Source organism: Heteronotia binoei, chromosome 10, assembly GCF_032191835.1.
Source record: "Heteronotia binoei isolate CCM8104 ecotype False Entrance Well chromosome 10, APGP_CSIRO_Hbin_v1, whole genome shotgun sequence".
In the NCBI taxonomy this organism is placed as follows: domain Eukaryota; kingdom Metazoa; phylum Chordata; class Lepidosauria; order Squamata; family Gekkonidae; genus Heteronotia; species Heteronotia binoei.
The window spans coordinates 85,984,748-86,001,054 of NC_083232.1; the positions used below are offsets into that span (position 1 = coordinate 85,984,748).

Genomic DNA, 16,307 nt, shown 5'->3' on the forward strand with positions numbered 1-16,307 from the left:
GTATTTCTCCCATGGGATCCAGGGAACTGGGCAAAGGAAGCTCTGGCTCTTTCCTTCCTTCCCCAGGGGACTGGGGCGGGGGGAGGATCCTCAGCCAGTAGAAGGAAGAAGGGCTTGGCTCAGTAACTCTGCTGTGTAATCGAGCAAGCCTTGCAAAGCAAGCTGTGATGCAGAAGGAAGTAAGAGAGAGGGGGAAGGAAGCAGATGACAGTCAGTTGCCCGGGGGTCCGATAGAAGCCCTCCAGGGGCCTGACTCGACCCCCGGAACGCGTGTTTGACACCCCTGTAGTAGGAGATGTGAAAGACCTCCACCTGCAGACCCTGGAGAACCAGTGCCACCCTGAGTAGACAATAATGACCTTGATGGACCAATAGTCCGATTCAGTTTAGGTCAGCTTCATGTGGTGTTTGTGATCCACACGCACGTGGGTACCATATAAAGAAATGTGGCAGTTCTGAAGAACATTACAAACTAATAACCTGCATTTCCTTTCATGTTTCACCAGGCTCTATTTCTCCCTCCCTTCTCCCCCCCTCCCCTTCTCCAGTTTTCTAGCATCCTGTGACCTTTTCTTTTTCTGGCCAGGAATGTACTGTATGGAATAACGATAATCAACAGAGCCTCTGAGTAAACCTCCCAATAAAATAGCTTTTACGGCTGCTTTCAGCCATCTATCCTTCAGGATTTATCTCTCTGCTATGTGAGGTGAAAAAAAGAAAACCTCGGGATTTGGTTCGTCCCCAGTCCTAAAACGAATCAAGGATTACAGCGAGGTCTTCAGTTCACAGCAGCTGATAACCAACTGAGTAGGGATATATCATCTTGGCTTAACTCAATAATTAAAAATAAATACATTCCAGTGGGGTGACTTGTTATATAGCCCTTTAATATCAAGAACCCTACAGTAAATCTTTCGCAAATGTACCTGCCATTTTACCTTTCATCACCACAGCCAAATTTGTATTTCATTCTGAATCTGTGTATGTCTGATGTGCTTATGTAGTCTAAAAATTTTATTGACCAACTAACTTCAGTAAATACCAACTGATGCCAACAGCTAATCTTTGCTTAAGTTTACTGGGTGTTTTTTTTTCCCGGACTTGGAGAACATGGCTGTTTCTTAAAGAACACAACTTATTTTGAAGTCTACTTTTTTGGTAGTAAAGCTATTAAAAGCAATGGGTTTCTTTGGTTTTGTTTGACTTTCAAGGCACAGCCGGCTTTGGGCAACCCTATAGGGCAGGGATGGGCAAACTTGCTTACCAGAAGAGCCACACAGAATGAGCATCAGATGTTTGAGAGCCGAAAGACATGAACATCAGATGTTTGAGTACTGCGAGACAGGAAGGAAGGAAGGAAGGAAGGAAGGAAGGAAGGAAGGAAGGAAGGAAGGAAGGAAGGAAGGAAGGAAGGAAGGAAGGAAGGAAGGAAGGAAGGAAGGAAGGGAGGGAGGGAGGGAGGGAGGGAGGAAGGAAAGCAAATAGATGGGGAGGTAGGTAGAAAGAAAATAACTTTAACTTTAAATACATTCTCAAAGCTTCTGACTGGCTTGGCTTGGATAAGTGATTTAACAAGAGAAATGCCTTCTCCAAGCTGGCCAATGGGGTGGCAGGGGCTTTGAGAGCCACGCAATATGTGTGAAAGAGCCACACGCGGCTCCCGAGAGGTCACCATTAGTCAACCGTGTCTTGACATCACTTCACACGTACAGCTTCAGACTCAGAAAAAAAATAACACTTATCCAGAGCTAGCGGTGAGCAGATCTTACTAATACAGTTGCCACCTTACGGGTGGCACCTGGCGATCTACGAACAAAGTGTGCAGAGTCTGTTCTCTATCTGACATGCAGGAGGGGAAAAAACACTGGCAGGACTCTGTCTCCTTTATGGGCTTTGAGCAACATGCTGGGTCCCGGTTCTCCACACACCCCAAGCAAGTACCTCATGTCAGAGGTTTGACAGAGAAGTCAGAGTCTGCACACACACAAAAGACTCCCTACAAAGAGCCTGCTAGGTATCAATACCTAAAGATGACAGCCTTGTTCACATGTTAGAATGCAAGTACAACTTACGTGTTTGTGTGTATACCCATCTGGAGCCAGCGCATGCTCACTTTGCAAAGGAAACGGGGGACCAGTACTTGGATAAATACGGGGTTTCCATCACACGTACATGCATTGAATATAATATCAGCCTTCCTCGATGCATCCATAAAGAACAATCAAATGTGCACTGTACACAGATCATAGGTGTATTCACAGTAACCTGTGAACAGATTTGTCTGCATATACTGACTCCTACAATTCAGCAACCGGGAGTGGGGCTACTAGAAAATGATCCGGCTGCCCAGGTTTCATCCAGATCCTGGTGGGCATTAACTGGCTCAGATCCCTAGCTTGTCATTTCAAGAAAAAGGAAGCTTCTACTCCCTCTAAATCCAGAGAGAAAAGTTAAAACAGGTGGGCAGGAATCTGCCCATATGTTGAGAGACAAACAAGGCCGCTACCAGCTTTCCAGGTTCCAGAGGAAATTACCAACACTGTAGACTCTGCTGCCTATGAAACGACTAAAGCAGATAGAATACCACTGAAAAACGATGAGCATACTTCAATCCTTATATATGATTTATCCTATATACAACTTTAAACCAGTGTATTCAGATATCACCATCAATTTCCAATTTCTTCCCTCCAGAAAAATTTACAAATAATTAGCAGACAGCAATTAGTTCCAATACTTTCCAATAGATGGATTTCCAGAAATCCTTCCTCCAATAAACAAAGTTCATAATGCAGTCCATAAACTTCTTGTGAAGGATTGAAGTATACTCATTGTTTTTCAGAGGTATTCTATCTGATTTGACTTTACACTGAAACCCCTTCTCCTGTAGTATTTATGAAATGACCAAGGCAGGCAAGTTTATTGAGTAAGTTTTACTGGTATCTCACTAGGGTGCCAAGGCCCTGGCAAAGAGACACATGGATTTATAGGAGGAGAGTGGTTGTGACTCAGTGGCTCAGCAATAGTGCTTCTGCTTGGCATGCAAAAGGTCCCAGGTTCAATCCCAGGCATCTCCAACTAAAAGGATCAGATCGTAGCAGATGTGACTCCTTAGAAGGGAGAGTCATGTGTTTACGTGGATTTCATAAAATACCATAAACTACCAGCTCCTGAATTTAATTTTTTTTTTAAGTTAAAGAAGAAGAGATTGAGCTAAAATTAATAAAAAAAATCTAATTGAGGTGTCAGTGTTCCCTGAGCAGACAAGCCTTTAATAAAACCAAATTGAGAAATGAGGGGGTGGGGAGTGAGGAGAATGTTAGAGAACTAAATGCATAATCTTATCCAGAAGCTTAGTTTCCTGAAATGCAAATAACAAAACCCTGCTGGATTTATTGTCAAAAAATTGTGCTTCGATGACATAATATCCCAAGACAAGAATGCTCGAAGGGCCAAGCCGGTGAACAACAAATAAACCTCTTCACTTGAAATCCAACTCTCTACTTCTCCTGAATTATGTATTTACATTTATGAAAACTCATTTAACATAATTGCATTTATTCTATAGGAACACACTTTGTATAGCGTATATTAACATGGCTTTTTCGAATAAAATGAGTATTCTAAAACATTATTTCCCCTATTGATTTGGGCTGTCTGCAGAACGTGTGATGTTTGCCAAACAGAGGACTTTTTCTTTTTTGTAGCAGGAACTCCACACACCCCTGATGAAGCCTCCTGGAGCTTACAGCAGGCCCTGCACTAAGAGCCCTGTAAGCTCTTACAGCAGTGCCCCCCAACCTTTTTGGCACAAGGGACTGGTTTTGTGGAAGACAATTTTTCCACGGACCGGTGAGGGTGGGGGTGCTGGGGCTTTTGCTGCCCCAGGCTGCCCCCCCGTCCCTGCCCCCCCCCATGGGGGGGTTTAAATGAGGGGTAGGTGAAGGCCACCGTCGCACTGCCCCTTCTGCCCACCTGGGACCTGGGCGAATGAAAGAGGTAATGATTTGGAGTGTAGCTGTACTGCCTCTTTCATCCCCATTCTTCCTCCACGTGCAGCCAGCTGGGTGACCCTGGGTTAGTCACAGTTCTCTCAGAGCTCTCTCAGCCCCACCTACCTTACAGAGTGTCTGTTGTGAGGAGAGGAAGGGAAGGAAGTAAGCCACTCTGAGACTCCAAGTGAAAGGTCTGGTATAAATCCAACTCCTCCTCCTTCCATTGCCTCCTGACTGCACCATGGACTTTCCACGAACACTCAAAGCTGCCTTAATATTGAGTCAGACTCTTGGGGTGCATTCACAATACACTAACTAATGCATTTTACATTTTACTGTGTAAGAATAGGAAAAATCTGGATGTAAAATGTATTAGTGTAGTGTGAAAGTACCCTTGGTCTATCAAGGTCAGTACAGCCTAATCTGGCTGGCAGTGGCTCTCCAGGGTCTCAGGATGAGGTTTTCCACATCAGCTGATTTTCATGGGGATGCCAGAGACTGAACCTGGGACTTTCTGTAAGCGAAGTGGATGCTCTACTCCAGAGCCACAGCTACAGCCCCATCTCCCACCCCCTACCTTCCCAGGATATGGATGGTAGGAGTAGGAAGGCAGGAAGGGAGGGAGGGAGGAAGGAAGGAAGGAAGGAAGGAAGGGAGGGAGGGAGGGAGGGAGGGAAACAGACGGGGAGGTGGAAACAAAGCAACTTTAACGTTAAATGCCTTCTCCAAGCTGGCCAATGGGGCAGTGGGTTTTTCGAGAGCCACACAATATTGTGAAAAAGCCAAATGCGGTTCCCAAGCCGCAGTTTGCCCACCCCTGATTTAGAGTCACATTTAGTTTGATCCTGAAATGTATAATAAGGGAAGTCTCTCTGGTTGTTCCAGCTGGGGTAGAAGCCATGAAAGAGCATCTTGTTTCCTGTCCAAAAAGTACTAGTTGGCAGAAAAAATATGGCTGGCCCTTCAACTCTTCCTGAAGAGGACTGCCGACCTCTAGGTGGAGCTCTCCCAGAATTCCATCTGGTTTCTAGTCGACAGAGATCAGTGCTCCCGGGGGAAATGGCTCCCCAAGCCCTACCCCCAAATCTCCAGGAATTTACCAATCTGGAGCTGGCAACCCTATCGAAATACATTCCATTACGAAATCAAGAGCGGCAACTCAGCACACAAGAACTTCTGCTGTTTTATGCAGGAGCAGAGTACAAAGTCAAAATGCCAACGAGGAAAGTAGAGCCAAAGCTTCTGAAAAAATAAAGAGAGAGCTATAGGAATGTGGGTTTTTTTTTAAACCCATGGTCCCGTGCTTTCAGATGTTGTTATACTACACAGCCATGCTAAATTATTAAACGCAGAAGGGGAAAGAGGATTTTATTTTTACACCGGTACAATGCCTCTTTGGTACAAATCACTCCCCTAATTGCTACGGCGAGAGCTATTATGCAAAACAGAGCGCGCGGGTGATGAGAGCCACGATTCCTTACCTGTATTCCTGGATGAGGATTTAAATACCATTAAAAAGGGTTAGCGCAGAATAACAAAAGCACCTCGCAGTTAAGGGCTCGGCTCAGAAATGGCGGCCAAGCATCCCTATTGCCCACTCCCGTATTCACTGTCTGTGCCTTAAGCGTATCAAGACTGAAGAGAAAAGAGCGGGAAGACAAGAGGCAGAGAGACTGTGGCCAAGTTGTTACAGAAAGAAACCGCCCTCTCTGGAGAGAAGAGGAACTCGTGGACTTCCGAAGAAATCACGGGGAAGAAAATTACCCAGACCCTTCACTGACTCTAGAAGACAGTTCCTTTGGAAACAATTCGAGCTTTGGTGTGGGTTTCTGAATGCTAAGTGTTGCAGCGTCGCCGCATTAAACCACCTTTTCCGCGCGGCTGAACCTCGGTTTCGAGCACTGACAACACAGTCCTAAGTAGACCTACACCTTTCTAAGCTTACGGATTTCAAAGGGACTTAGAAGGGGGTAACCTTGCTTACAAATGCATTCTGAGGGTCCACCAGGCCCCAATAAAACAAGAAGGTGAGCAGGCAGAGGTTTAACACTGCAATTGCTATGAAAGGCGCGGACGAAATGTTACAAGCCACACATGGATGCTGCCAGAATGGGTGTTCTTCCCATGATGGATTCTTCCTCCTGACCTCCATGTAGTGGCGGACTGGCCAGGGTGTCAGCTTGCCTGATGGCAAGTGGGCCCTGTGAGCCCCTGATGAAGTGGGCCCCCTTAAACAATAGGCAATGTGTTAAAAATGTTAATGACCTTTCAGTAGCTTGAAAATATAATAGAAGTTTCAGGATCATTACTGCAATGCAACTAAAATTTACGCTGTAGGGTTGCCAGCCTCCAGGTGGGGCCTGGGGATCTCCTAGGGTTGCCAAGTCCAATTTAAGAAATATCTGGGGACTTTGGGGGTGGAGCCAGGAGACTTTGGGGGTGGAACCAGGAGACATTAGGGGTGGAGCCAAGATCAAGGCTGTGACAAGCATAATTGAACTCCAAAGGGAGTTCTGGCGCATGTAAAGGGACGGCACACCTTTTCAATGCCTTCCTTCCGTAGGAAATAATGAAAGATAGGGGCACCTTCTTTTGGTGCTCATAGAATTGGACCCCCTGGTCCAATCCTTTTGAAACTTGGGGGATATTTTGGGGAGAAGCACTAGAAGCTGTACTGAAAAATTGGTAACTCTACCTCAAAAAACACTCCCCCCCCCGAGCCCCGGATACCCGCGGATCAATTCTCCATTATTTCCTATGGGAATAAATCTCCATAGGGAATAACAGAGTTCCCAGCAGACATTTCCCTCCCCTCCCCCCGCTTTCTGACGACCCTGAAGCGGGGGGAGGGCCTCCAAGCCGGGGGATCCCCTGCCCCCACCTGGGGATTGGCAACCCTAGGATCTCCCACTTGGACAACTGATCTCCAGCTGGCAGAGATCAGCTTCCCTGAAGAAAAAATGCAATCTGTATTTACATTTAGTATCTGCTGCAGACTGCCAGTAATATGTACAATATATGCACACTGTAATGACTCCTATTTATTTATTTATTTTGCAAACTGTACCTTTTTCCCCACATGTATTTTTTTTTGAAAATTTTATTTATTTCTGACAAAATGCAACGATTGCCTTCTAGTTGTGGGTGGGCTCCCTATGTCTCCTGGCAACCAATATTTTTAGACCCAGTCCGCCACTACCCCCAAGATGGAATGAAACTTTTCTGCACTGCAACGTCCAGGGCTGGCCCTAGAATGTCTGGCGCCCTAAGCACGGCTAACTTCTGGTTCCCCGGTGCACTGAAAATGTCACCGAGTCACATGGAAGCACTCAATTTGGTACCCCAAAAGGCTGACGCCCTCGGCAATTGCCTAGCGGCTGGCCCTGGCAACGTCAGCACACTGGGCAGGTTGTTTGCCTCCCTTCTCCATAGCGCTGACTGCCCTAGAAAGCAATGGCATCATGGCACCAGGTATCATGAGAGAGAAAATGAGAACACCAACACGGAGATGCCGTTTTAAGAGGCATCCCCCTTATCAGATGTGATACACGATTGCGGGGGAGAGAAGAGCAAGAGGAGAGCTTGGATAGTCGTAAACATAAGCTCATCAACACACACTGTGAAGATAAAAGGGGAGGAATTATCAGAACAGATTATTATGAATGTACCTCTCATGGCTTCCTTCTGTGATATGATACAGGCGATTAGCACCTCCGTCGGCACACGCTCTCAGAACAGCTGGAAGGAGAGGAAGAGGCTGTCAAGAAGCGGCCATCGGCAGCTAAACAACAAATTTATTTGCCCAGAGATTGTTCCTTGCGGTGCAGCACAGCTCTGGGCCTGAACCTCAGCCCTAGCACCATCGCAACTATTGGGAAGCGGGGGGTAGTACCGTTAATGGCATTATGAACAAGTGGCAGGATAAGTCAGCAGCATGGATCAGAGGATCTTCCTAAGTTCTCCAAAGAGTTTTTGTGGGTATTTACCAACACCCAAAACGTCTCGTTTGAAGTGTGTTGCCTTAGACATCAAGCCCTTTCTCTTCTCCTTTCTAGTCTTGATTTTCACCTGCTCACTTCCTGACTTCATTAAGCTGGGAAGGGGACGTAGCTCAGTGGCAGAGCATCTCTTTGGCATGCAGAAGGTCCCAGCTTCAATCCCAACCATCTTCGGGGGGGGGGGAGGGGAATCAGATAGAACGGAGGTGTCAAACTCATGAGGGATGGATCTGACTTTAATGGGACTTTAATGGGGCTGGGCCAGGCCTTGAATTCAGCAGAAGCTCACAGTAGCACAGTTCCTGAACCTTTCTGAGGGTTCCCCCCTCTTTTTCCCCACCTACCTTTTCCATTGAATAGTAGGTACAGCTGCAGAACAATCCCTGGATTAGGAGAGCGGGCAGCCACCAGCCACCAAGGGCTTTGCCACACCCCCAGCAGCCCTCATTAACCCCTGGAGAAGCCCACACCACCCTTTCTCCACTTCTTATGTTTCTGGGTGGCTGGTGGTTTGCTGGCCTTTTTTTTTATTTAAATTTTATTGAGAATTTTTTAATAAATAACACATCCCAACATGGGGAACCAAACAAGAAAAACACTGCCACTTACAATAAAGTTGCACGCATCTCTTATGTCTATACACCGATACACATCTTATACTACATACATATCAATACGACATTCATCAGTGGGTTGGACCAAAACAAAAGTTAGTAGATCGTAAAATTCACATACTTTGCCGGTAGTTTACCAAATATAGTATCATTGTTATTCACATAATCAAGAAAACATAACCATTTCTCTAAAAACTAGTCTCCCGCCTTTACATTATCTGATAGAGTGATACAAGTTGTTATTTTGTCTTGGATTAGAATATCCCATATTTTATTACACCAATTCTGAAGAGGGGGACTTTTGGCTTGCTTCCAATAAGTGGCTATAGTGATCTTACCTTGCTGGCCTTTTGACTGGGGGAGTGGCCAAGGAGAGCCCCAGACGAGTGAGGCCTGCTTGGGCTGGCTGGATCTCTAGCCAGCCCAAGCACGCCTCGTTCGCCCAGGGCTCTCCTTTCTCACGTCAGGTTGCTTTTGGCTGGTGGGGGGGCAGCATATGCTAATGAGTTATGCTAATGAGCTCCACCACCTTTTTTTCTACAAAACAACCTGAGCCGGGCCATGTGTGTCATAAAATGTAATGCCAGGTAGCGAAGTTATAAATGTATTTATTTATTTATTCAATCTAATTGATATCCCGCCCTCCCTTGATGGGCTCTTTCTCAAAGTGGAGACAATTGCGGCTGACTCGCTTTGTTGATGTCCTCTCCAAGGGGATACTGAAAGATAAAGTGACCTTAGAGGCAAACTCTGAAATTCGACTTCCTTGGTTTGAATACATGCAACTCAGACATTTATTAGATACTCATCTCTTTAGCCCTCCCTTGCGGATTCATCTTGGTGATTTTGAAAAAAAATTGTTTAATGACTCAGCCTCTATTAAAGGTTTGATATCGAAAATTTACAAACTGCTACTTCACTCCATTGACACAAAACCACACTCCTATCAAGGGGCCTGGCACCGAGATCTGGGTACCGAGCTAACCAAAGAGCAGTGGCAGGCTATTTGGAGTTCTTCCATATATAAAACGAAGGCAATGAACGTGCAACTTCAAGCCATTAAAGTTCTCACGCGCTGGTATAAGACCCCGGTGCAATTATCAGACTCCTTCTCTACTTCGCCCCTCTGTTTTAAGAACTGCGGCCAGAGAGGCACATTCTTTCACTCCTGGTGGCTCTGCCCCGTTATGCAAAGCTTTTGGAGGCTAATTTACCAAGAAGTACATGCCCTCACCTCATACTCCCCACCTTTCACGCCGGAGTACGCTCTCCTGAACCTTGTAGGCACCTCACGCATTCCTGAGCACGCGGAGGAACTAATTTCACATATGTTCGTGGCAGCTAAATTTGCAATTGCCCTGGTTTGGAAGCAACAAACTCCTCCCTCGAGACAGGCATGGTGGCTGAAACTATGGGATTATTTTGTTTTAGATAAGCTCACCTATGACTTAGATCCTCGTTGCTCCTCCCAGACCGCTTCCTTGGACTTCGTGTGTAAATGGCGTCCCTTTATTGATAAAGTCTCAAAAGACAGCAGAAACCCTAATGACTCACACCATGCTATATTAATGTCATGCCAACTACTGTTGTAATTAGTTTTTTAATGGTTAACATTGTATGTATCCACTTCCTCACTATATATTGGTATATGCTATGCATCTGCTGATGTACTACCACCTTTGTACCTTGAACTTTATACCAATAAAGCTTTTCTATTAAAAAAAAAAAGGATCGCTAACAACAATTAAAACAAATTGAAATTTTAAAATAAGCAATACAATCGTTCATACATTTTACAACCATTAAAACCAAGATACACGTGTATGTTTCTGATTATTCTGATTATTCTGATGTTTCTGATTTAGTTATATTTAGTTATATTCATTCAGTGAGATTGTCGGTGCTGTGAGAATAATACTCCATAAAGGATACACAGACAAACACAATTAAAGATATTTTTTTTTAAACTTAAAATACAAACATGGTTAAAACTTGCAATATTTTGTTTAAATATCGCAGTGCAGTCTAGCTGGGTGCAGAAACCTTTGTGGAAAATCCATTCCGCGTTTTCTGTGAAGCTTTGCAAGCCCAGAAGAGCTTCCTGCTGCAGCACGCAAAGACAAGGCAGAAGGAACTGGGAACTTCGGCAGCCTCAGAGCTTCAGATGGGGGGGGGGGGGGAGAAAAGAGCCATGAGCCTGATTAAAGCCCTGAGTGGGCTGGTTGCATCCCGCAGCCTACAAGTTTGACACCCCTGAGGTAATAGATGATGCGAAAGACCTCCTCTTGACACCTTAGAGAGCTACTGCCAGTCTGAGAAGACAGTATTGGCTTTAATGGACCAAGGTCTGATTCGGTATGGCAGCTTCATGAGATATGTAGAAATAGTTTAACACTTTCCTACCGTCAAATCAAGGCTTTAATATGCGGTTTTATCTTTCAAGCTGTTCTATGATGTCTGCAAGGGGGTAGCGTCGTTCGCCTGTTCTAGCAAAATAAAACAAAAGTGTGGCGGCACTTGAAAGATTAAAAACGATCCTTTCAATACGAGCTTTTCTAAATCACAGCTCCCTTCCTCAGATATGACACATGCCCTATATGTTTCTGAAACTCGTCCCTTGAATTGACTTGATTATTTACATTGTAACGGAAGAAGCCGACCTTTGTAATGATACTCTTAATGCAGCAAGATGAAACGTATTTCCAATTAGATATGGAAGTTTCCTTTTAAGGGCTTTGTTATTGTCACAATACAATTGCTCTTACGGTGCTACACAGTTTGCTATTTTTTCCTGTCCATGTGAAACTGTGGTTCTTTACGGCTGTAATTTACCCTCAGTGTGGGGCAGGGCTGTTAAACCCGCCTCCAGTCTCCACCACAGCGCACAAATCTTCAGAGTGTGAATCAGGGGTCATGGAGAGCCGGTTTGGTGTAGTGGTTAAGTGTGCGGACTCTTATCTGGGAGAACTGGGTTTGATTCCCCACTCCTCCACTTGCACCTGCAGGCATGGCCTTGGGTCAGCCATAGCTCTGGCAGAGGTTGTTCTTGAAAGGGCAGCTGCTGTGAGAGCCCTCTCCAGCCCCACCCACCTCACAGGGTGTCTGTTGTGGGGGAGGAAGGGAAAGGAGATGGTGAGCCGCTCTGAGACTCTTCGGAGTGGAGGGCAGGATATAAATCCAATATCACCTTCTTCTTCTTTCACTCCTGAAGTCCCCATCTGTGCCTCCCCAGCTTCTGTGCCTCATCTCTTCCTCCTTGCCGTTGCCTATCTCTGCGCTCAACCCCTGCCCAAGAGAGGGGAGTCCCTCCTGCTCTCTTCCTGTACCCTGTGTGGAAGGGCCAGCAGCCCTTCCCCGTCTCCTGAAGCTGTGCCACCCGTTTCTTCCTCCACCAGTGGCCTGGACACCTCCAGGGTTGGTGAGTACAGGGGTGGTGGTGCCACCCCTGGACACATTCCTTCAGCAGCAGCTGCCACCACAGTGCACACATCTTCAGAGTGCGAATCAGGGGGTCATTGTTTAGAAAAAGAGGTGCCAGAGCTCATTAGCACAACTCATTCGCATATGCCTCACAGCCCTGACATCACCGGAAGGTGTGCTGAATAATATCAGCTCAGCGTCTACCTTAAAATGCTTCCTAAATTATAATTGTCACGCTAAAACCTTAATCCCATCATACTTCTTATTTTCTCCTTTGACTCCATTGACATGATGAAGATTTCCAACAGAGGTCATTTTGTAGGGGAAAAAAGGTGCAGGAGCTCAGTAGCAGACCTCATTTGCATATGCCCCGGGATCTGTGTGCGGCGGGGAGAGAACTCCCCATTGCATGCAGACCCTGGCTGGACGTTCAGGAGCTGCGCTCCTGTGAGCTCCTGCTGAATTCAACCCTGCATCTGCCTGCTTTATATATTTTGGTTATTTCCACCTTTTTTTTGTGGGGAAAAATATTAGAGAGTTTGTCAAATCTTAAGAGTTCAGCGAAATTCTCATAGTGGGTTTGAACAGTGGAGCCCAGAAGCAAGCGTGTTTTTTCTTTGTGGGGGCGGGGGAGGTTAAGAAAGAAAGAGCACAATAACATTTAGAGGTTCCAGAGCTCTGTTCCTGTGAGCTCCTGCCCAAAATGAACATAAGAACATAAGAGAAGCCATGTTGGATCAGGCCAACGGCCCATCAAGTCCAACACTCTGTGTCACACAGTGGCAAAAAAATTTATATATACACACACACTGTGGCTAATAGCCACTGATGGACCTGTGCTCCATATTTTTATCTAAACCCCTCTTGAAAGTGGCTATACTTGTGGCCGCCACCACCTCCTGTGGCAGTGAATTCCACATGTTAATCACCCTTTGGGTGAAGAAGTACTTCCTTTTATCCGTTCTAACCTGACTGCTCAGCAATTTCATCGAATGCCCACGAGTTCTTGTATTGTGAGAAAGGGAGAAAAGTACTTCTTTCTCTACTTTCTCCATCCCATGCATTATCTTGTAAACCTCTATCATGTCACCCCGCAGTCGACGTTTCTCCAAGCTAAAGAGTCCCAAGCGTTTCAACCTTTCTTCATAGGGAAAGTGCTCCAGCCCTTTAATCATTCTAGTTGCCCTTCTCTGGACTTTCTCCAATGCTATGAGACCTGGTGTGAATGAAGGTTAAGTTGTGGTAGCCATTATGTGGCTGGCTCCACCTCCTACGGTACCGATTTTGTAGTAGCCGTTTTGTGGTTGAGCTCAACAAGCTGTGTCAGAGTTCCAAAAATGCCCGCAGACTTTAAAAAGTCAGGAACCTCTGAATTACTTGCTTAAAACGCTAGGAATTAATCATCGCATTTTCTTTATCCAGTTGACAGCCAAACTGAAAATCATGAATGAACCACTGCAGGCATTTAGTCCGGAGTGAGAATTCAATTCTCAGCCTTCCAGAAAAAGAAACATAGCAGCTCAGTAGAAGCGTTCCTGACACTTCCTTGCCCTCTTTGCCTGGCCTACGATATTGTCAATAAGATTTTCTCGCACTACCGAAGACCTTCATTTCCACCTTCACCAGAAAGTGAAAAGTAATATTCATCTCCACTTCAAACTTGTTTGAAATAAGCATCGGACCTCAAGACGATTCATATTAAAACAGAAAAAAAAACCACACCAGGAGAGCTCCGCACTTACATGGCGCAGCATGTTTTCTTAATATTTTCTGAGATCACTTGGAATATTTCTTATTTCCTGAAAGAGCCAGGGAGAAAAAAAAAACGTTGTTGCTCATATGAGCCACTCATCCAAGACCGCAGCAATCTGATACTTCAAATTAAAATGGTTGCCTTACGTTAACTGGATTTTCAAGGGCTCTCTGGGAATACTTCAGCAGTTCTGTACTCGAAAAGTTATTTAGAAAAATCATTCACAAGGTGCTGATCACACCGGTATGAGCCAGGGCCCAAGGCACTCCGACTGAGTAGTAGTTCATTAACTGCTGGATGAAAAAGGCCTATCAATTAGGCTGCTTTCACATTTTCTCCCCCGTATGGATTTCAGTATATCCTCCACGTTTCTGGCAGATCCCCAGGACATCAAGTTTGTTGGGGAGAGGAGGAGGAAGAAAAAGAGGAAGAGGAGGAGGTTGGATTCATACCCTTCACTACCAAAGGAATCTCAGAGCGGCTTACAATCTCCTTTCCCTTCCCCTCCCTGCCGCTGACACCCTGTGAGCTAGGTGGAGCTGAGAGAGCTCTCCCATAACTGCTCTTCAGCAGGACAGCCCCGAGAGAACTTGTGACTCAGGGTCAAACTAGCAGGTACAGATGGAGGAGCGGGGAATCAAACCCAGTTCACCCAGATAAAAATCTGCTCACTTAACCACTACACCAAACTGGCTCTCAACTCATGGGCCTCCCAGGGCTTTCCCATTTGAGCCAGATCAAAGGAGGACACAGTTGGGGGGGGGGCTGTAGGCGGAGCATCTGATGGGCCTGCCCACAACCCATCTAGGGAAGGGGCAGAGCTTGGTTTTACACCCTCGCCCCCCTTTTTGCTGTTGTTCCCACAGATTTAGGGTTTCCATATGGTTTCAAGGCAAGAGATGTATAGAGGTGGTCTGGCGTTGCCTGCCTCTGTGTAGCAAAACCTGGACTTCCTTGGTGTCTCCCAACCAAGTACCAACCAGGGCTGACATTGCTTAGCTTTCATGATCTGATGAGCTGATGATGACATTGGACTTATATCCCGCCGACCATTCCAAATTTCAGAGTCTCACTCACAATCTCCTTTATCTTCCTCCCCCACAACAGACACCCTGTGAGGTAGGTGGGGCTGAGAGGGTTATCACAGCAGCTGCTCTTTCAAGGACAACCTCTGCCAGAGCTATGGCTGACCCAAGGCCATTCCAGCAGCTGTAAGTGGAGGAGTGGGGAATCAAACCCGGTGTCACGTTCTCAGGGTGCAGGCAGGCAGGAGTCCAAAGCCAGTCCAAAGTCCAGGAAGTCAAGCAGGAGCCAAGTCACCAATGCCGAATCACAAACTGGAATCAGAAGTCAATGTCCAAAAGCCAAAAGGTCAGGGTGCCAAGGAAATCAAGCAGGTCAGGATCAGGAAGGGGCATGGATGCAAGCCAGAGAATAGACTTGTTGCTTCCACAAGGTTACCAGGTCCTGGGTGGGAGCTATATGGGAGTCTCGATCAGCCTGCTCCCTGGGTGGCAGTGACTCTGCTAGAACTCAGGGCTGAGAGATCTGAAGCATCGGCATGCCTCATGTCTTCGCTCTGAAAGTTCTTTCCGGAGCCTGCTTCGAACTCTTGAGATGGGAGGAGGAGAGCTTGGAGGAGACTGATCGTCAACAGCTGACACTGGTGCCTGGAGAGTGATTGATGGGCCAGCTGCTGTTTGTTCAGCTGAGGAACTGGCTGGCAACATTTCCAGGCCTGTTAACCCTTCCTGCTCCTCCTCGTCAGGGCTCATGACACCCGGTTCTCCCAAATAAGAGTCCACGCACTTAACCGCTAAACCAATCTGGCTCTGGGGCCATGTGGAGATGGGGCTAGCCTGGCTATCCGGGGCAGGGTTTTCTCATCTGGCCTTTTAACAGGCTTTAATTGCTTTTCGCAAATGAGCCAAGGTGTAGCTTTAGACCGCAGCTCAGCTGTGAAGGGGAAAGGCTGGGGGAAAGAGGATGGATGGGCCATGAGGATGCCGCCGTCATAGCATCTGTGCTTCTGCAGAGTGAATGGCACAGGGAGGTGACATCCCCGCTCACTTCCATGCTGCTCATGGCTGATTTCACACAAGGTGGCATGGGTTGGCACCCTTGTGTCGCAACAGCCTTATCATATTTCCCAGCGGCTCCTAATATTTCCTAGCGGCTCAAATCCTGCTGTTCATTTAAAAAAAAATAGATATTACAAATATGCCTGTTACGTAGCGCTACAGTTTGAGTCATAATTCCAAACTTCAAATGCGGGTGGACAAAGGAGATGCAGGAAGAGAAAACAGGAATACAGAAAGCAATTTTATTTAATGCCGTCTCAGGACTGTAGAGATAAGACTGCATTATGGATAATGAGCTTATACTAAAGCTTCCGATGTCTCCGGGACTTCAGCAAAGATTCATACATGCACGCTGCTCGTCACTATTTCTAGCATTGTGGTGCTGTCTAATATTTCTGGCCCAGGCAGATATTTATATTAATACACACGTCTCAGGCGTATCTTGC

General features: G+C 46.2%; 1 protein-coding gene across 1 annotated transcript in view; it reads right to left on the reverse strand.

The window, feature by feature from the left end:
- The window catches only part of TPK1 (thiamin pyrophosphokinase 1), a 551,786-nt gene that overhangs the window by 257,538 nt on the left and 277,941 nt on the right, over positions 1 to 16,307 (reverse strand). Inside the window, exon 3 of the mRNA XM_060247753.1 lies at positions 7,664 to 7,733. Coding sequence (XP_060103736.1) covers positions 7,664 to 7,733 — 70 coding nt within the window. The remainder of the gene's footprint in view (positions 1 to 7,663; positions 7,734 to 16,307) is intronic.